The sequence below is a fragment of the Leptinotarsa decemlineata genome, unplaced genomic scaffold (assembly GCF_025532065.1).
Source record: "Leptinotarsa decemlineata unplaced genomic scaffold, Ldec_3_MD MMD2_tig00000882_RagTag_RagTag, whole genome shotgun sequence".
Lineage (NCBI taxonomy): Eukaryota > Metazoa > Arthropoda > Insecta > Coleoptera > Chrysomelidae > Leptinotarsa > Leptinotarsa decemlineata.
Window position 1 is genome coordinate 7,792,833 of NW_027412556.1, and position 22,930 is coordinate 7,815,762.

Genomic DNA, 22,930 nt, shown 5'->3' on the forward strand with positions numbered 1-22,930 from the left:
GCTAATGCCGCGCAGAAATCTGAAGGAAGACCATCAGGCATTTGTGCAACGTCTCCCATAATATATGTGTGTATATATATATATATATATATATATATATATATATATATATATATATATATATATATATAGATATATATATATATATATATATATATATATATATATATATAGTAGCGATGTTATGGTTACGCTATTGGTTACGCTACTATATATATATATATATACTCAGACTGAACGTTTTATATCCTTGTTTGTTCTTTCATACAGTTCGATTTTTAATGTTGGTTCATTAATTAGGGCTTGGGCAGGTATTGGTCCTCCCCTTTCATCCTGATTTCTCATTAAGTTTGCCTGTACTTGGGTTATATCAGGTAATATTCTGTGTGTTGGTATCTCTAAGTTCATCGTTTCTAGGAATGTGTATTGTTTTGAATCAAAACACTATAAGACCTAACATTCAAAATATACTCTACAAAACAATACACATTCCTAGAATCAATGAACCTAGAGAAACACGAACATAAAGGATATTACTTGATATAGCCCAATTATAGGCAAATTCAATGAGACATCCGGATGGAAGGGGAGGACAAATATCTGCCGAAGTCCTAATCAATGAACCATCAACAAGAATAACAAATTCACTAAGGCAATCTAACCGTATAAAAGAACAAACAAGAAGATAAAATGTTCGGTTTGAGTAAAGCCATGAAAATGAGTTTCTCATACATATTTGAATGTATCATGTAGTTTCGAAAGTTAGATTTGTTGGAAGCTTTGTTCAAATTTGTTGTTTTTCAGGACTGGATAAAATATAATTATTGACCGGAATTTTTTCTCGTGAATTTTTTCCTTCTGCCTCTATGTTCGTATTTTTTCCGACAAAATCACATTATCAACACTAATATCATAAACAGAATACTCCACTCGAATAACTTTTATCGCTTCTCGAAACATCCACTCGGAAAGTTTCCTTCCTTTTCCCCTTCTGAACTACCCTGAACTGTAATGAGATTGTCGAACCCCAGCCCCCAAACTATTTTATCCAGATCAACTTTCTATTGGTCATACTCACCCTTCGGGAAGTAATCAATACCAAGTGTATGAAACGACTGACGATGTTTTTCTGGTGGAATAGAGCAGTTTCAGTAGATAATAGATAAGTAATTCAACTAACTCATTCGTTGGAAGTTGAGAAAATTTTAAAGTTCATTACGGCCGTGATAATCACTCTAATGGAAGCAAAACTTAACTTTCCCTATATACCAAGTGATTATCAAAAAAAGTCAGATACTACTATTCCATATGGAATCTGCTGATTCTTGATGAAAATCCATGACGTATCTCTCTTTATAACAGTTTCACAAAAAAAAGCAACACCTGTTTCGCTATACAGTTCGTGTCAGGCGTGTCTCGATGCGAAAATATTCAGATCCGATGTAAACGAACCCATTATTCAGATTTTCTTTGTTATCTCCTTGGCAAATCACTAGTAACGAAGATACAGCTGAGTGCCCTTTTGGCATGCCGCCATATTTGTTTTTCCTCTAGTCCACACTGTCGTCATCACCTTCTACCCCATGCACACACATTGCAGCTGGTCTCACTTTTACTCACGTCACACCTACCTTGAAGTGGATGTTCCACAAGGTTCCGGATATTACCAAAATGGATCTCCATGAGACAAAGCATGGGATTTTGAGGTTGAAGCAGCATAGTATCTTTAGTGATACTATTCCCCTTCGAAAGGGGAGATGTCAGTTTTTCTCGAAATTCTAACTTCAAACTCGAAATTACCACTTTAATTTTTATGAGAGACTCAAAGATTGTTTCATCAACTTTTCAGGATCACATTGAAAATGTAGAGAAAACACGGCTGACACTCGAGCAGCAAACAGACGAGGTGAGGACAGCGATTGAAGAAAAGTTGAAGTCTGCTTCTCAACAAAGAAATGATAACATCAAGAAGATGTTGGATCGTTTGAAGGAGCATGTAAGTTGAATTAAGTTGTCTCAATCACTAGGTTCATAAGGTATGTCTTATATTGGGATGGTAATTTAGGTGATTGTTGTAAGTTTTTTGGTCAAAACCATATTTTTTATTGTACCTACAATTTTTGATATTCTTCAGAGGTTCGCTATAAGGTGAGATGGAATAATAATTGCTCATCGACCAATATTTAACTTCCTAACTTCATTTGTGATGAATATGACAATTGTATTCATTAAGTATTCCCAGTACTCATACACTGTATATTTTTTCAATATTTCAGAAAATTTTTTTCTTCTTATAAAACTTCAAGTTGATTCAGTACTACATCAAATCTAGTAGAACCAGAAAAATATTTACCAACTTAAATAGCCATAAAACATTGACACCTAAATTCCTATGTTCGGAAAAATGTCTTTGTCGTGGTGATGTTATGGTATCACGATACAGATATAGAAATGCATTAGGTATTCCTTTCCGAGTAACTCTGCTTGATTATGATATAACCATTTCAAGGAGTTCGTCTTTCGACATGAATGACCAGTGGTTTGTCCCTTAGAGATAGCTGGATGCAATGGACCAAATCCTCAATCTTCTTGGTCACCAAGTAGAGGCATTTCCATCTACTTTTCTTTCAAGTCAATTTTCATTTTTCCTCTGTAGTTGATATAACCACACGACAAATCTTCGTATGAACAAACTATCAGCAATTTTCCTAACTGCTTCTTTATCCAGTTACTGGTAATCTTTAGGAGTTGGTGGATTCCTAAGAATTCGTAAGATCTTCTGGTTCAAATTTGCTCGTCTAGATTCTCCCACTTATGATAGAGTAATATTTGTCGACTGAACTATACTTTGAAACTTCGTAGTTTTCGAACCAACTTCGCATCCTTGACTTTCTTCTGGTTTGTTCTTTTCTGATGTGTAATCCATAGGTCCATTTTTTCGGAAATCAATCTTATGGTTTTTCCACTACAAGTATACTAGCATTTCATTTCTCATACATCGCGGTGAATATACTTCTTGCTGCCCATTTCTTGGCTACGTCTTCTTTGAATGGTTGGATATCAGTGTCTTCTTCCTGGTGTTGGTTCCTGGCTCCAAGTGTAGCTGATAGTAACCTCCTCTAGTTTCCAGTGGACGGATTCTTTCCTCAAATATCTTGAGACCTTGGTCATTTCCAACAGTCCTGCAATGGATGGTCATTTTGGTTATTATTTGGAAAATTATGAAGTATTTTCAATACCTTATCTCACGTTGTTCTGGCGTAGTAGATTTTCACTCCCCTAACCATCCTTTGACGTTAGCTTTTATCCTTAATTGTCGACGGAAGATGACCATGATGATCGTCCATAGATTGTTTCAGTATTTATTTTGCGATGTTCTTGTAGTCTGTTCAATGGATATCGATTAATTGGAAATTGCTCTTTGAATTTGTTCATATGTTCCTTCAATTTTTTTCATCTCTTCCATGACTCGTTCATTTATGTTATGAAGTCATTTTTGATTCGTCCTACTTGGTCGCTGAATATCTGAATAAAATCCCAGATGTCCTTAATTTCGCCCCTTCATCTCTTCCATGATTCGTTCATTTATGTTATGAAGTCATTTTGGATTCATCCTACTTGGTCGCTGAATATCTGCATATAATCCCAGATGTCCCTAATTTCGCCTCTTCGCCTACATATCTTACATCATATATCCTACCTTGTTGGACTTATTCTGTCGTTTCCCACTTTAAACCTTGGGTAACTTCCTTTAGTTAACTGACTATCCTTTTGTCTGACTATCCTGTTTCTTTTGGCCGTTCCTCCTCTGTGTATCTTGTTCCGGAAGATTTTTTTTGAAACTCTACTCTTCATTTCCCCATTTTGTATTGTTATATCAGTTCTTGTTTTTGTAATTGCTTCAGTTTTTCTTTGCTTTTGCGTTATTTCCTTCTCAAATTACAACTGAACACCATACTTCAACTACTCTTCAAAATTATTTCACTCGTTCACTCGTCGCTTTCTCTTGGGACTAATTTCCAAACTGATCTGCCTGATTTTTGAAACAGCTAGTAATAGATGGCATGTTTAACGCCCTGGTGAATAATTCGAATACTATTAGGGGGTCAACATTCTTTAAAACTTCAAGATTATTGAAAGAATTGCACTTTCTAATTTTAGGGTATTTAGGGTCGAACTGTCATTTGAAAATTGAAACTTCCATGAAATGATTTGTTTGAGAAATTAACCAATGTTTGTGGAACCCAATAATTTATAGGATGAGGTCGATTTTTCAATAGTTATTGAGTATGTTGTAACATTAAGTAATGCAAATTATTTATGTACAGAGAAAACTAATAACGAGCCTTAATTGGATTCATGTAATAACGAACTGAAGAATGAAATTTTCTGATTTTGTAGAGGTGCATTCTTGAATGAATTTTAATTCGCCTCAGGAAATATAATGAGCAACATTATTAGCAAAATAATTGGTCGGTGAGGAATTCGTTTCTTCAGATTATGCACCGTATTTCATCGATTCATTTTTCATTACACTATCACAGACCATCATCGTATCGAATAAAGCTTTCAATGTTGACTGTTGACACTTTTCTACAAATATTATCGCAAATAACTTTTTGAATGTTCGAATGTATCAGAAATATAATTTTTCAATATACGACTTACTGTCAATCGCAAAAAATAATATTATAACAATTATATTAACGTTTCACAACCAATTGTGTACTGTTGAAATTTTTTATTTTATACTGTGCTTTCCAAAAATTGCAATTGAATTGTTGACAAAAATATTCCAGCAAAATGCTCAAACACAACCATTCCTATTTTCAAATAGCTATCCACGCCATACTTGAATATGAAAAAAGACCATCTTGAAAAGTTCTACAAATCCTGAAATTTTGACAAGGCTACCTGCAAAGAGGCCGGAACAACATTCATAAAACCATTTTTCCATTTTACCCAAATATTGTTTTCCATGAGAAAAAAGCTTATGGCTTTTGGGAAACTTCCCGAAGAGGATAGAAAGCAATCCCGTTCGAAACATCACGAAAATGTGAAGATCATGCATAGAAGTTACTTTCATACACAAACTGGAAGAAAACGCCCTTTCGAAACAGCTACTTTGATATAAACATTGAATTGCACGAAAGATAAAATACCTTTGCACAACTGCTTCCATAGCAACATTAAATTATACGAAAATCACTTTTTCCTATTCAGTTTCTACTCCGAACGTTCGTTATAGAATTGAATCAGATATCATATATCAGTATAATAGAGATACGATATGAACTTTATCTCAGATGGAACCCTGTCATCGAAGGCGGACATCGAAGTTTCGGGATAAAATACTTGTCTTCCTCATCAGCACCGTTTTAGGAACATTATGAGATGAAGCTCTCATTTTATTCATAGCATCACGACTTTATGTCTTGGATGAGTTAAACCTATTCATATCTCGATGACAGTACCCAAATACATTCATATACTTATTTGATTCAATCCTAGCCATAGAAATCTGATTTGAGTTGAAATACCCTTTTCAATTCAAATGTTTTTTCAATGTTTCAACGAAGTTGCCAGTGTTTGAAATAGAAACTATTCAATAATGTTATTTGCAATGAGTTTATCTACTGAATCCCGTTGAATCCTGCCAATAATTTTGGGGTTGTGAGTGACATGTCAAAGTAATCATTCTAGAAATGTCACATAATTCGAATTCAGAAAATCCACTAACTCTCCTTTGACATATTAATGACTTGAAATGTTCAATTAATTCCACGATGGTTTAAGGAAAATAACTGATGAACGATATCGCTGAGAGTTGCGAATAGGTCTGTTAACCTAATAAATAGTACTTGAAATGAGTGATTATTACTACATTGTTCGTTAGGGCTTCAGCTGTTTCAAGATTCCTTCAATCAGTTGCTGTAGGAAGACGATTTTCATCTGAAAATGAAGCGTTATTATAATTACAAACTTTTCAACAAGCAGATTATTGATTATCTTCAGCGATGAGGCCCATTCCTGGATTAATGTTTACGTGAACGAAAAGAATTGTCGAATTTCGGACAATACCATTCCACATGAGATCCAAGAGTGTCCAATGAATCCCGAAAAAGTCACTGTTTGGCGTGGATTTTAGGCTAGCAGCGTCATCAGTCCATATTTCTTCGAGAACGACATTGGCCAGGCCATAACTGTCAACGTCAATTACCTTTCGACAGCGTTTAGTCATCATCTGGTCCTGATGAAGTGCCCGTCATCTTCAACATCTTGAGCGATCATCGGAAAGAATGTTCAACAGGCGACCCTTTATCGTATGTCACCCATATCTGGAATAACGCAATCGATGGAATATCATGGAAAGTCAAGCGCTTGATATTTCAAAGGCCTTTGACCGTGTGTGCCATGAGGGTTTGCTGTCTAAACTTCGAAGTTACGGCTTGTCGGGTCATTTTTGTGTATGGCTCTTCAGCTATCTGAAAGAATGTTCCCTACAAGTGGCTGTCGATGGATATCTCTCGAATACTTTTATCATCAACGCTGGTGTTTCCCAGAGATCCATATTGTCTCCAATCCTCTTTTTATTGTATATCAACAAAAATTCAATTTATTGCTTTGCTGACGACAGCACATTTGTCTCGTTATTACATTTGGATCCAGGACATCGGCTCCGGAAGCATATCTTCACCGGCAGCAGGAGGTTGAATATCTAGTCTAATGAACAAGTTCAAAAACATGAAAAATAGAGATAAAGGTCCTAAAAATATGAACGATACCTCATTCGATTCGGAATCAATTGCAAAATTGCAACTGTTAATAACGAAATAAGATTAAAAAAAATGGTATTTAGTTTTTCGTTAATGACTCAAAAAATATTAATATTTAAGCAATTTTGAAAGAATCTTGTTAAAGAGCAGGAAATTTCCGATAAAAAAGTCCCGACTTCCGAAACTCTATCTCCATTATTTATAATTTTAATTTGACGTTGGAAATAGGGTTCCGCGCGGCTGTTACGGCATGCGCGCGCTGCCGCTAAAGAGAGTTTATCAAAAGAAATAATTTTTTATAACATAAAATGTAATTTTAAAAATTTGAAAAAAATCTAGTATCTTCTTAACACTTGAATGAAGCGAGTCCCGTAGAGAAAAAAAGTTTTATCACCATTTTTCAAAAAGTTATTCAATTGTTCCCAACAAATCGACCCCGTCAGTAACTGATTTATAATTTTTACTTCTTTTTATTTTAAGTGTATTATATTGTATGTAATAAAGTCGTCCTTGTAATTAGACCTATGTGGTCTGTTAGGGTGAATAAATAAATAAATAAATAAATTTGTTCCCAATCTTCGTTGGCATAAATAATGGGATAAAAGTTATAAATAATTGGCCATTAAATTTTGAACTTCGTGGAGCCCCTTTGATATATATACTTCATACGATCCTGTGATGGAAGTTGATAAAAATTCATTAATTTGTTAAGTATGATTTTTTATAACTATTGCAAAATGAAATATCTAAGAATTGTTGATAAATTTTTTTTTCAATTTATATTCAGCTATGTCTGTTTCCACATTAAACAATGGCAGTTATCAACATAGGATATGGATTTTTTACGTAATTTGTTTATTAAATTGTTTTAAACAAATAGAGAAATTCAATATTTGAAAAAAAAATTTTTTGTTAATTTGTTGTCTAGAGATATTTATGAATAAAAAAATTTTCCTAATTTTAATTTTCAATTGTTTAAAATTGATTTTTTTATATTTGTATTGTGTAAATCATTAGTTAAAAAATAATTTTGCTTTTAAAAATCATAATTTGGACTTTCAAATAGTTTGACGAAAAAAAAAAATTTTATCCATTATTTAATTGTTTATTAGTTTAACAATTTGTTATACACAAATATTGACCAACGTTATATTTTTTTCTGAAGCAGAAGAAAATTATAAAAACAGCTATATATAAAAAAGTGACATGATTTTTCTTTATTTATTATAATGCTTTTTTATTTATAGTTTTTTATATATAGTCATATATTTTTTTTACTATAACACTTTTTATAAGACACTTTTTTATATATAGCGGTTTTTATAATTTTTTTCTGCTTCAGAAAAAAAATATAACGTTGGTCAATATTTGTTTACAACAAATTGTTAAACTAATAAACAATTGCGTAATAAATAAAGAAAAGTTTTTTTTTCAAACTATTTAAAAGTGTAAATTATGATTTCCAAAAGCAAAATTATTTCTTAACTAATTATTTAAACGATAGAAATATAAAAAAATCGAGTTTAAACAATTAAAAATTAAAATTGAGAATTTTTTTTATTAGAAATCATAATTATCTCTAGACAACAGAAAGGCAAAAAAAAATTTTCGAAAATATTGAATTTCTCTATTGGTTTAAAACAATTTAATAAACAAATTACGTAAAAAATTCATATCCTATGTTAATAACTGCCATTGTTCAATGTGAAAACAGACATACCTAAATATCAATTGAGAAAAAAAATGTATCGACAATTTTGCAATAATTATAAAAAATCATAATTTACAAATTAATAAATTATTATGAACTTTTATCGCAGGATCATATGGAGTATATATATCAAAAGGGCTCCACGAAGTTTAAAATTTATAGGCCAATTATATATTATACCTTTTATCCCATTATTTATGCCAACGGAGATTGGGCAAAAATTTGTTAGTTAACAATTGAATAACTTTTTGAAAAATGGTAATAAAACTTTTTTTTCTACGGGACTCGATTCATTCAAGTGTTGAGAAGATATTAGAATTTTTTTAAATTTTCAAAATGACATTTTATGTTATAAAAAAATTATTTCTTTTGATAACGAGCTTTTTTCAAAATTGCTTAAATATCAATATTTTTTGAGTTATTAACGAAAAACTATCATTTTTTTAAATCTTATTTTGTTAATAACAATTGCACTTTTTCACCTGCACCTGATGAAAGTTGAAAAAAACGATGGTTGAAAATTTTGAAAATAAACCAGGAGGAACATTTTTCAGGAATACTTCGAGCAATGCTATTGTAAAACTTATTCGTTAAGTTACTATAATATGTATTTGGCTTCTTACGATGATATTTGTAGAAAAACAGGGTATGATCTAAGTGTTGAAACTTTTTTCAATATAGTTCAGTCAAGTAACCGTTTTCTATGTTAGATTTCTAAATTCTCCATGTCATGAAGAGAAAGTTTCAACACCTAAAGTGCAATTGGCTCTTTGTTGTTTTCATAATGCATGCATTTTTTATGTGAATACTTCGTCACACAGGAAAAACAGATTGAGAATGTACGTGTCCAAAATATCATCAAACTCCAACAGTTGGATAATACTATCCACGATAAGTTGGTCCAGGCTCAAATTAGGAAAGAACAAATCGAACAAGAGCAGAAGAATAAACTGAGGAGTCTCGTAAGTATCTTTTCCACTTATTATCACGTCACTACGCTTCTCCATGTTGCTTTTCATGCATTCCACCAAGAGGTGGAAGCAATCGTAGAATCATTTCTTCCACAATTCATCTTGCCTGACAAGAATTCGTAAAATTTTTTTGGAATCATGATTATGAATATCTTCGCACTCAATCATCTCTGTTTCTCCTTACTGGTGAGTCCTAGGAAGCTTAAATTCGGTATATAGCTGCTTCTTAGGTCTTGGATGCGCACTAAGAAAGGAATTTGGAATATTCCAACTGGGGGCTCCCCGTGGGGGTAAAAGGGGCGCGTTTACATATAAAAATTACCTTTTCATCACTGTTACTTTTTCATCACTGTTACCTTTTCATCACTGTTTCTCCGTACCGATATATTTTTGGAGGCTGAAATCTTGTATGTAGGTTCCTTTTATGTTGCAGATGCACACTAAGAAAGGATTTTCGAATATTCCAACTGAAGCGCTCCCCTGGAGATGAAAGGGCGCGTTTACATATGAAAATTACCTTTTCATCACTGTTACTTTTTCATCACTATTACCTTTTCATCACTGTTACCTTTTCATTACTGTTTCTCCATACCGATATATTTTCGGAGGCTGAAATTTTGTATGTAGGTTCCTTTTATGTTGCAGATGCACACTAAGAAAGGATTTTCGAATATTCCAACTGAAGCTCTCCCCTGGAGATGAAAGGGCGCGTTTACATATGAAAATTACCTTTTCATCACTGTTACTTTTTCATCACTATTACCTTTTCATCACTGTTACCTTTTCATTACGGTTTCTCCATACCGATATATTTTCGGAGGCTGAAATTTTGTATGTAGGTTCCTTTTATGTTGTAGATGCACACTAAGAAAGGATTTTCGAATATTCCAACTAAAGCGCTCCCCTGGAGATGAAAGGGCGCGTTTACATATGAAAATTACCTTTTTATCACTGTTACTCTTTTATCACTGTTACTTTTTCATCACTGTTACCTTTTCATCACTGTTTCTCCATACCGATATATTTTCGGAGGCTGAAATTTTGTACTGAGGTTCCTTTTATATTGTAGATGCACACAAAGAAAGGATTTTCAAATATTCCAGCTGAAGCGCTTCCCTGGAGATGAAAGGGCGCGTTTACATATGAAAATTACCTTTTTATCACTGTTACTCTTTCATCACTGTTACTTTTTCATCACTGTTACCTTTTCATCACTGTTTCTCCATACCGATATATTTTCGGAGGCTGAAATTTTGAATGTAGGTTCCTTTTATGTTGTAGATGCACACAAAGAAAGGATTTTCGAATATTCCAGCTGAAGCGCTCCCCTGGAGATGAAAGGGCGCGTTTACATATGAAAATTACCTTTTCATCACTCTTACCTTTTCATCACTCTTTCTCCGTACCGATATATTTTCGGAGGCTGAAATTTTGTATTGGGGTTCGTTTTATATTGCAGATGCGCACTAAGAAAGGATTTTCAAATATCCCAATTGAGACGCCCACCTGTGGATGAAAAGTGCGCGTTTACATTTGAAAATTATCTTTTCATCACTTTTTCTCCGTACATCTATATTTTCGAAGACTGACTTTTGTATGTTGTTTTATGTTGTGGACGTTCAATAAGAAAGGATTTTCAAATATTCCAACTGGGGCGCCAGCTGCGGGAGAAAAAGCGCGCCCATAAAACAAAATGATCTTTTCATCACTGTTTCTCCATGCCCTTAAATTTCCGGTGGGTGAATTTACATTTAGTATTAGCGTTGCACCCGTACGAAGCCGGGGCGGGACACTAGTAGGAAATACGAGTATAGTATATACAAAGTCAATTAGAATAGCAAAAAAACTAAATAGTTACCGAACATCGGCAGTTTCTTTGTATGGCATGGGCGGCGTGGTATAATGAAATAATATGGTGTAATTAAATTTTTCATAAACCTACACGGATTTATTTTATTACTTGTGAAGAGTTTTTCCATTAGTCTTTCATTTATCTGTTTGGTATGATTTCGTATAGACTACCTCGAAACCTTCGATCTGATGACAGAGAGCCAACATGGATTCACGAAAAACTACTCAACAGAAACCGCAACGCTAAATTTCACACCACAACACATACATGATTTAATTTACGAAAAAATTATTGTTGTTGGAGTCTTCTTTGACTTGAGCAGGGCCTTCGACATTTTGAACACTAAATTTGTAGCAAACAAACTCTTCAACCTTGGGTTTCGTGGTAATGTAAATCAATTAAGTGTTTCTTTTTTGGCGAATAGATGTTTCCAAGTAAAGCAGAATAACATCAAGTCGGATAAAGTTTCAGTTACAACAGGTACCCCTCAGGACAGCGTTCTTGGGCCACTAATATTTTTATTATATCTAAATGATCTTCCTCTCAGTATAAGTCATGGAAAAATATTTCTCTATGCAGATGACACGTCTATCATTCTTTCTAGTGAAACATCTGACGATATGACACAAATGGTAAATGATGTTCTAATCGAATTTAATGGGTGGTGTAACAAGATCAGACTCATTGTCAACCAGAACAAAACGGTATACATGCAATTCGCGAATTCATCGAGAAGTTAACATAATTTCAATCTCAGTTTTCAAAATAAACCTTTAGAACTGACCAGCTCGACAAAATTCTTAGGAACTATGGTTGACTCACTCCTCACATGGCAAGAACATATAGATTATTTATGCAAGAAATTGAATCAATCATACTATCTGATGAAATCTCCTAAGTAAGTTAGATACAAATTCACTGATATCAGTTTATTATGCCAAATTTCACTCGATCATGTATCAGAACATTTCGGTCTGGGGACTAGCTACTGAATCAGACAGGATTTTTATAAAACAAAAAGCACTGCTGATCTGCTGATCTAGACCTAGAATTTTATTTATATGTTTGTTTATACCTTTGTATGTTTATATGTATGCATGTTCATAACTTAACTACAATTATGACTTATCCCATCTACACATTATGAAGCAAAAAGGATCAATAAAAATCTATCTATCTATCTATACATGGACAATTGAAATACTCTGCTAAGTATGTACAATTTTTATGTCGATTCGGCAGTAACGTACAAATTTTTTTGCCAATATCTAGTGTCAGAGTTTCATGGTCTGCATTATATCTGATTTTTTTTGTATGAGGTTGTTTCAAAAGTTTCGTCTGTTTTTTTATGAGTCTACATATAACGGTTATATCCCTGTGAATTTGATCAAAGTGAGTCTCATTTGAATCAGGACTCTTTTACCAACGTAACACAATTCGAATAATTCCGCCAGCATGAAAAGTGCGTGCTCGGGATTCGATAAAGCCGACGAAGTCCGTTTTTGACTTTTCCTGATTGGCGAAGTTCTACCGGTGAGAAAGTTATCTAAGTAATTGAAAAGATGGTGGTCGGTTGGCGAAAGATCTTGGCAGTATGGTGGGCGAAGCGGAACTTTGATTAAATTTTGGACGAGGATTTGTGAAACGTCTGAAAATGCGTTGGCGTGGAGCACGATAGGACCTCTTCTGTTGACCAGTGCTGGCTGCTGCTGACGCAATTTTTGGTACATTCCGTCGATTTCCTCATAATAGTGTTAGCTTTTGGTCACTTGGATGACACAAAAGCTCCAAAAAGAACACTTTTCTATATATATATATATATATATATATATATATATATATATATATATATATATATATATATATATATATATATATATATATATATAGAATTGAGAACCATCCTATTTTCATTGAGAACCATCTCCTACTCTGTTTCCAGGCAACAACCTATCTGAATCTAATACTTGGCCTATCCTGACAAAATTGGGAGACCCAGTCAATGAAACAAATTCTATACTGAATGAATCAAACTAATTAGGAAACAACTAAATCAATGAAATAAAAAAATAGCATTTCAATCGAATATAATAAAATCGTTTCTAAATCGCCCTGAAAAACGATTATCTCTTCTTGGTCTCTGACTTCCACAGATAACTCCGTTTGTTCTTTCTTCTTTGGCTACAATATCCTAAGATGTGACAGAAATTTCAGCCAAACAAACATAACCAGAGGAGGAGGGGTTATGCTCGCTCTTCAAAATGATTTAAAATTCAAACCCATAGACTTGACGTGTTTGATCTCCGCAACACCTTTTATAGATATAGTTGGTTGCAAATTACTTAATAATTCGAATTTGATTTTATTTGTTATTTACATTCCACCATCTGTGTCTAGTGAAGGGTTCGGAGAGTTTTTCAATAATTTCATGTTGCTCGACTACCTTCATGATAATGATGTTTTGCTTGTTGGAGATTCCAATGTTTCTACTTTGAACACAAACGCGAGCGATAGTAAAGGAAAAATTCTGAAAAATTTCATGGAAATTGCTGGGCTACAACAATATAATAATATAAATAATACCAACAACCGTACTTTAGATCTTGTTCTATCAACAATCACTTGTGCTATAAATAGGGATTTTGAACCTCTGGTAAAGGAAAATAGTCTCACCCTCCTTTGTTGTTTGAAATCAGAACATCACATAACCATTTCAATAATTTTTCAAAAACCAATGACATCTCAAAAAATTATAACTTCATAAAAGCAAATTTTCCTGTGATGAATCAACTCATTTCTGATATAGACTGGTCTCATATCTTAGAACAAACAAATGTTAATGACGCATGCTATTATCTAAACAGTAGGCTCTATGATGTTTTCGATGTAATCGTTCCCCTGAAAATTAATCGAACCCGTAGATACCCGCCCTGGTTCACACCAAATATAATTAAAAACATTCATAAGAAAGAACGGGCCCACAAAAACCTGAAAAAACATAAACCATATTTTTATCAGCAGCAATTTATCACGTTGAGAAGTGAAGTAAAAAAACAAATAAACAATGTTTATAAAAACTTCCTTAATGAAAGTGAACGCAAAATTAACGAAGACCGAAATGCATTTTGGAATTTCATGCAGAACAAAAGAGGTAACTCAAAAATTCCTGGAGTTATGAAGGATGAAACTAAAATTTTCACCAAACTGCAGGAAATTATGGATGCATTTGCAAACTTCTTCAAAAATGTTTATATTATATCTGATGTCTCTCCCTTGATAACTGCACAAATAATTTACCAACAATAATTATCGATCAGGTGAATGAAGTAGATGTTATCGAAGCAGCGAGAAAACTGAAAAATAAACTGATTGTTTCGTAGTTTAAGATTGTATTTACCCTTTACTGACTCCCCTACTTCATATATATGTTATGTGGTTCACACTGAATTTATATTTTTAAAAACAAACTTTATTGAATATAATATTTACAATAAAGTATTAATGTTACAAAATATGATTCAAGAAATCGACGAACTTGGATAGTCGCGAAGTGATTCAAGAATTTGATTAAATAATGATTCAAGACATCGACGAACTTGGATAGTCGCGAAAGTGTTCAAGAATGAGGCGTCCTCTTGTTTTCCCATATTTATAGAATCAGGAACTGCTGATGTAGATATGCGTTTCTTCGAATGTTCTAGAAAAACCTTGGAAATGTGCTGAATATGCTGAGTCATTTCCTGGGTAACTGCGTAGTGGCTGATGCAATGTTTGTTTATTATGGTGCAATCCTTGGACAAAGGGTGCATTGATTTTTCTAATATAACAACTTCCCCCTTGAAAAGAAAGTTGATGCGGTGCTGCAACTTTCAGTCAAGCAAATGTTTTATTTGAGCTTAACTCAATTTCTTCCTCAATGGGTTCCTCTAGGTGGATACTGGGTCTTCTTCCTGGAACTGGGAGTAGTCTTCGTAATGAAGCGAAAGTTCTTCTGGGTCCAGGTGGTTGATCATCATTGCTTGATGTCATTATACCAATTTGCATAGAACGTCTTTTTCTACATTTACAAAATATGTAAAGTACTATTATTATTACAATTATTACAATTGTGAAAATAGTAAACCATGAAACATGTCGGTTTACGAATGGTTCATTTATAATTTGGTCCAACTGATCTGAATATTGATCTAATTTATGTTGAGCAATATTGAGATTGTCTACATTCAATTTACTCAATTTCAAAGGTTTTAAATGTGGTAAACTTTCTTTTTCTGGTACATCTTTGCAACATTGATATGGTATCAAAATTGGATGACTTTTATAAGTTACATTTTGTTCATTTGCAAGTATTTTTGAATACACTCTTGTGTTTCCAATGAAAGCATTACAATTATCTTGAAGTTTCAAGATTGAATTGGTTTTTATAATTCGTGTTTCAACCTCACGTTTTTGGCAATTTATTGTTACAGCTAACGGGTCTGATAATGCGATTAGCCAAGTATTACTTTGTATTTCATAGACATTGTAATCTTTTGCAAATAAAAGTGAAATTGAACACATTCTAGGAAGTTCTGAAAGTGGTCTTAAAATTTGAGCTTCGCACATTGCGTTACTATCAATTGGGTACGAAATTACATTTTGACATATATCAATATTATAGTTTAAGTTTTTACATGAATTTAGATTTTCAAATGCAGCATACAGCATTGAATCATCATCTTTTGCTATAAATTTCTTATTTGTGGGTAAAATGTGATGTAACCCTGTTCGATTGTCCAAAATTGGAATGGGGTACAATCTATAGACAGTATATAATTCAGGTTCTACTAGTGGTATTTTTAAAATAAAGACAAGTCTTGAATCTGCTTGAAAAGCTTGTAATTCAATTATGTCAAGATATTTTGATATTGAAGAAAGTCTTGTTGGTAAAGGTAAATTGTTTCTTTGTAGTGTTTGAGCAATTTCCTGAAGGGACGAAACTAAATCGTTTGGCTTTATGATTGATGTGTGAATGATATGAAGTCTGGCAAAAGTAATTGCGTTCAGCATATCATTTAAATAATCTTCTAGAAATACATAACTTTCTAAAAGTTGTTCGCAAATTTGGATGGCTTTCAACCTTGCGTTTATTAAAGATACTCTGTCGGATAGCGTATATATCCATGCTTCAATTTGAACTATATCTTCATTAAATGCTTGTTCATCAACCTGTAATTGTCGTATTGTAGTATTAAATTCTTTAATTACAGAGGTTGTGACTGAAATTTGGTTTTTTAATAAATTTTCAATTTGGTGTTCATCTTTATAAATCTTGTTAATACATTCATTAAAATATTCGCCGTCACTGGCGTCAAGGTTGCCGGTTATTGCTTTCCATACGGAACCTATTCCATTTAAAAGTCCTCGTTTATATCGCTTATTATTCTTATTGTAATCATTCGCGTCTATTTGCGTCTCTTCATATTTCAATTCTACTGAATCAGCTACTTTATTTAAAAGGCTAATATGTGTGCTTATCTCTGAACTGAAAGTTTTCATTCTTAAATTGTTTGTTTCAAGTAGGTGAATGAGATTACTTAAAATGTTTCGATTATGGGCAATGGCTTGTTTTACAGGTGCCATGTCTTTTACAACTAATAAAGTCCATTTTTCATTTGATATTTTCATGCTTCCGGTTTCATGGTAATAAATACCTATAGTGTTGTTCACAGGTACTAGCATATACTGGGCGTTGATTATTTGAATCGTTAGTGCCAGTAGAAGAATCATTCTTGATCTGAAACAAAACTTGGTTTCAGTCTATCGAAATTGACTTTTGTTGTTTGGTTAGTTTCAGGATTTCTCAGTAATGCTGAGTTTTTGAAAATTTCTATTACTTCAAAAGGTCCGTTGAATTTATTTTCTAACTTATTTTTGATTTGGGACTCTTTTACGTATACTTTATCACCTATATTGTAAGTTTTTGGTTCATGATGTAAGTTACTATCAAATCTTACTTTAGCTTTTTCTTTCTTTCGTTCAGTATTTGTGCGTGCTACTTTGTAATAATATTCCATACGATTGTTAAGATCTCTGACATACTTCGTCATAAGGTCTTTTTGATTATATAAAGTTTCTGGGGGTCTACCGGATGTGTGTCCGAATATTAATTCATAAGGACTAAATCCGTGGGTTTTATTAATACTGTTGTTATAACATATAACAGCATAGGGTATAATAGAAAATGGGTGGTCTTTGGGGTTTTCTGCTAGATTTACTCTTATCATTTCCATTAAAGTGGCATGGAATCTTTCAAGTGAGCCATTTGATTGTGGATGGTCAACACTGGAAAATGTTAATTTAATATTATAGAGTAAACATATGTCTTTCAGTAGGTAATTGTTAAATTCTTTTCCTGAATCGGCATGGATTCTTAGTGGTGTTCCATAATGTTGGAAATATAGTAATAATGTGTTTACAACTGATTTCGCTGTTTTATCAGAAATAGGGTATGCTTGAGTGAATTTTGTAAGTTCATCTCGAATTGTAAGAAGATAATTCTTTGTTGGAATTTCTAAAATATCTATGTTTATTCTTTCAAAAGCTGTTTTGGGGGTTTCCGTGATTACTAACGGATTTTCTAAGTTTTTCCTGCAGATTTTTGTTTTTTGACATACTTCACAGGCTTTAATAAAATTTTCAACATCTTTTGTTATACCGTTCCAGTTGTATTTTTGTTTTATTCTTCGTAGAGTTTCATTTATTCCACGGTGTAAATTGTTTTTACCGTTATGAAACTGGTCTAATATTATTGGAATCTGATCTTTGTCAGGGGTCGTTACAATGTTTTGACATATTTGGAATTTTATGTCATCTTTGTCAGCTAAAATATAGGATAACATTTCTTGTATTGGGAATCCTACATTTGTTTCGAGTTGGTATACTTTATTTGGTACGAATAAATTTTGGTCTTTATATAGGGAGCTAAACAAATATTCTATTGCTCCGTCATGATCAAAAGGTAATGGGATCAAGTAATATTTTCGATCTTTCACCGTTTTGCTGGATACAACATTGATTTTGTTATAGAAGAAATCGGGATATTCTTCGAAAATGTCTTCGAGTATTTTGTCATGGATTTCTGTAAGTTTGTTTCTTTGCAGAAAGACAATTATATCTTTATGTTTTTTGTCTAAAAATTGGTCATTGGTAAAAATGAATTTAGAATAGTCAATTAGTGATTTTGATTCATAAAGTTTTGTAAAGTTTTTCAATTCTTCAAAAATTGTTTCTTGACCTATTTCAGTTTCAGTATCTGAAATTTCTTCATTTTCATTTTGGTTTTCATTTTCGATTGCTTCATTTTCAATTGCGAAAATTTTTGAATGAAATTTTGCGCATTCTTTGAAATAATTTACTTTAATTCTAGACAAAGCGTCTGCGTTTTTATGTATTTTTCCGGGTCTATATATTACATTGAATTGGTATTCTTCTAATTTTAATCGCCATCTGGCTAATCGGCTGCCAGGGTCTTTAATTGAAAATAACCACGTTAAAGGGCGATGGTCTACTATAAAATTAAATTTTCTTCCATAAAGGTAGGGACGAAAATGTTTAACTGCCCATACCATAGCTAATAATTCTCTTTCTATGGTAGAGTATTTTGTCTCGGCTGGACATAATGTTCTAGATGCATAGGCTATAGGTAAATCTTTTCCTATGGGTCCTTGAGATAATACTGCTCCTATTGCAAAGGAAGATGCGTCTGTTGTTAAAATGAAGGGTTCGTCAAAGTTAGGGTATATTAAAATTGGGGTTGACGTTAATGCTTTTTTCAATTCTTGAAATGCAATTTTACATTCATTGTCGAAATTAAATTTCACATCTTTTTGTAATAAATGTGTCATTGGTTTAGATATTTTGGAAAAATTTGGGATAAATTTTCGATAATAACCTGCTAAACCTAAAAATTGTTTTATTTCTTTAATGTTTATAGGCTCTGGAAAGTCTATTATGCAATTCACCTTTTCTGGGTTTGGTTTTACTCCATTTTTGGTTATAAGATGTCCTAAGTATGCAATTTCTTGTCTTAAAAATTCGCATTTGTCGGGTTGTATTTTTAAATTAGCTTTTCTTAAGCGTTTGAATACTAGTTTTAAATTTTGCAAGTGGTCGTCAATTGTTGGGGAATAAATTATTATGTCGTCCATGTAGACTAGACATCTTTCGTTTCTAAGTCCGGTTAATATATGATCTAAAATTCGTTGAAGGGTGGAGGGTGAGTTTTTCATCCCGAATGGCATTCTCAGAAATTCGTAGAGGCCATTTTCTACAGAAAATGCAGTTTTTTCTATGTCTTTAGGATCCATTTCAATTTGGTGGAATCCTGATGCTAAGTCAAGTGTTGTAAAGTATTGACACTTTCCTAATTGATCTAAAAGGTCTGAGATATTAGGTAGAGGATATTTATCGTCTACTGTGATTTCATTTAATTTCCTGTAATCAATTACAACGCGCCATTTCTGTTTTCCAGATGCGTCAAGTTTTTTAGGTACTATCCAAACTGGGGCTGACCAAGGTGAGACTGATGGTCGTATTATGTTTTGTTCTAATAATTTTGAAATTTGTGTTTTCACTTCATTTTTATGAATATGTGGATACCTATAAGATTTTGTTGAGATGGGTTGGGCATTCTCTTTTAGTTTTACAGAATGTTTTATTTCACTCGTGAATGTTAAAGGATCTCCTTCTATATAGAATATGTCTGAGAATTCTAAACAAAGGTTCTCAATTAATTCTTTTTCTTCTTCATTCAAATGTTCTAAACGAAGCAAACTTTTTATTTCTGTTGAACGATTTGGAAAAATTTCACTAAAATCATTTTGAATTTCATTTTCATTAAATTTTTCAAATTGTAAGTCTGGGAAATCAATGGATTTTTCAATTGCGTTTCCATTTACAACTGTTACTAAAAATTCTCCTTTTTCATTTATTTTTACAAGAGCGTTTGGAAGTCTTACTTTTTCTTTTTCAGCAGCTAACAGTATAGCTTCTGTATTTCTAAGTTTTGATTTTAATTTGAAAACTTTTTCTACTCTTGGTTCGATTTTTATATTATTGATGGGAATTTCGTCTTCTAAGTATTTATTATAGTCGTATTTACTTTCGAAAAAATAATTATCAGGGTCATACTCAAATATATCGTTTATTTCAGCCATTGATGTTTCAGGGTTGAGAGTGACTTTATTTTGATTTTGTTTCTCTTCCGGTTTTTGGTCATCAATCATTTCTGTTGCTTTTATTAGCGGGATTGTGCCATAATTTAATTTTAATTGTTGTTCTTTTATATCTACAACTCCTTCAAAATGTTCCAAAAAATCACATCCTAAAATTCCGTCAAAATCGATATCTAAATCGTGAATATAAACTTTGTGTTCAACTCTATTTTTTCCAAATGGTAATAATACAGATTCATTAATTGTTACTTTTCCTTCAGTTACTCCTGTTATTTGAATATTTTCTTTAAATCGTTTTGAATAATTTTCTACAGTTTTCTTTTTGAAAATTGATATTCCTGCACCGGTATCAATTAGTATTTTAAAGTTACTTAGACTGTTTATGTAATAAAGATTGCTTAGGATCGGACTTATACGAATAATTGTTCTTTGTTCATTGTTCGAACGGGACTGATATTCGTTTTGATGACTGCCGCAAATTTCTCGGTTATCGGCTGTGCTACGCATGATGGGTCTATTAATAGCTTGTCTATATACTGGGTTTGTCGTAATTGGGGCTTGATATTGTCTGAATGACTGTTGGTAGTTCGTATACATGGGTTCTTTATATGAGGGTTGTCTATAGGAGGGTTGTCTAAAGACAGGGTATTGTGAAAATCCTCATAGAATTGTTCTTCTTCATATTGATTTTGAAAATAATTGTTTTCATCATAAAATGAATTATTTTCCGAACTGTATTCGTCTTGGTTGTCATTATAAAGATATTCGTTTTGGTTATAAAGATATTCGTTTTGGTCATACTCATTGTCATAATTATAATCATTGTAATCAAGATAATGGGTTCTCATGTTATTATTTGTTGGATTTTTCTGAATTACTGTGGGCCTATTTTGTGGTTGACCGTAATTCTGTTGTCTGAATTGGTTTGTTTGATTAGGTTGTGTACGTTGTTGTACTGGAAAGTTGGGTCTTGGAATATATGATTGTTGATAGTTTTGAGGTCTTTGAAAACCTTGTTGAAAGCTTTGACTTTGATTTTGATTTCCAATGGGTCTTATTGGATTTTGGCTTTGCATATAATTTCTTTGGAAATTATTTTGGGTGTTTGCCATTTGTCTTGGTTTGTTCTGACTTTGATTTGGGGGTAAACGTGTATTCAATCTTTGATTTTCAAAGTATGAGAGCTGTATCTCACGTTTTATTCTGATTGATGCTTCTAACATCGTTGTTGGATTACTTGCTCGTATTATGTGACCTAGTTTGGGTTCTAGTCCTGTCAATAAAGTATTTAATATCATTGACTCAATTAATGCTGATTGTGCTATTTTCTGGTCGTGAGTCAAGTTTGAAGCTTGAATGCAAGATAACATTTTTGCATTGTGACTTTGTAGTCGTGAGAAAAATGTCAGTGCATTTTCTCCATTTCCTTGTTTTATTCTCTGTAGATCTTGAATTAGTGACGTTAGATCTCGCGTATCACCAAAGTGAGAATTTAATAAACCTCTGATCTCTTGATAAGTTCCTGGGTTTCTGGAATTTATCAATTGAGCAGCTTTTCCTCTTAATTTATTTCTAATGTGTATTGTAAGTAAAGTTTTTTGTTGATCTACGGCCATGCGTTCGGCATGATCGCAAGCATTTATGAAATTTCCTAGCGAAATTGAATCACCATCGTATTCGGGAACAATTGAAAATATTTCAGAAAGTTTGTAGGGTTCAATTGGATCATTTTCAGCCATTTTTAAATTGTTATTCAGAATTTGAACAAGGGTTAATCAAAATTTCAACTTCAATTGTGATGATAATTCAAAGTGTACTCACGCTTTTCCTTATCCTAGTTTCTTATTCTATTCTTCTTTGTTTTTCTTTTTCGTTGTGGCTTCTGGTTGCTTGGTGTGGCGGGATGAAATCCTACTTCATGAGCTCTGGCTACAGCAAGATGAGCAGCGTTCGACGACTTACGCGTGTTTCCTGGAGTGATTTCTTCACAACGGATGGGCAACGGCGACGACTTATGCGGGTTTCTTGTTGCTGAAGAGACCGTCCTGTCCACTGGGGTTGGTGCTTGTTCTTCTTCTTGTCGAAAGTCTGGAGACTACCGCTGTTTGGATATCAGCGTTTCTCAAGATCCTACCGACTGCGCCAATTTGTTATGTGGTTCACACTGAATTTATATTTTTAAAAACAAACTTTATTGAATATAATATTTACAATAAAGTATTAATGTTACAAAATATGATTCAAGAAATCGACGAACTTGGATAGTCGCGAAGTGATTCAAGAATTTGATTAAATAATGATTCAAGACATCGACGAACTTGGATAGTCGCGAAAGTGTTCAAGAATGAGGCGTCCTCTTGTTTTCCCATATTTATAGGATCAGGAACTGCTGATGTAGATATGCG

General features: G+C 32.9%; 1 protein-coding gene across 2 annotated transcripts in view; it reads left to right on the forward strand.

The window, feature by feature from the left end:
* The window catches only part of stai (stathmin), a 40,611-nt gene that overhangs the window by 13,779 nt on the left and 3,902 nt on the right, over positions 1 to 22,930 (forward strand). Inside the window, exons 5-6 of one of the 2 annotated variants that reach the window (XM_023165188.2) lie at positions 1,850 to 1,996; positions 9,309 to 9,449. In XM_023165188.2, the coding sequence (XP_023020956.1) occupies positions 1,850 to 1,996; positions 9,309 to 9,449 (288 nt within the window). The remainder of the gene's footprint in view (positions 1 to 1,849; positions 1,997 to 9,308; positions 9,450 to 22,930) is intronic. The other variant, XM_023165189.2, reaches the window with a different exon arrangement.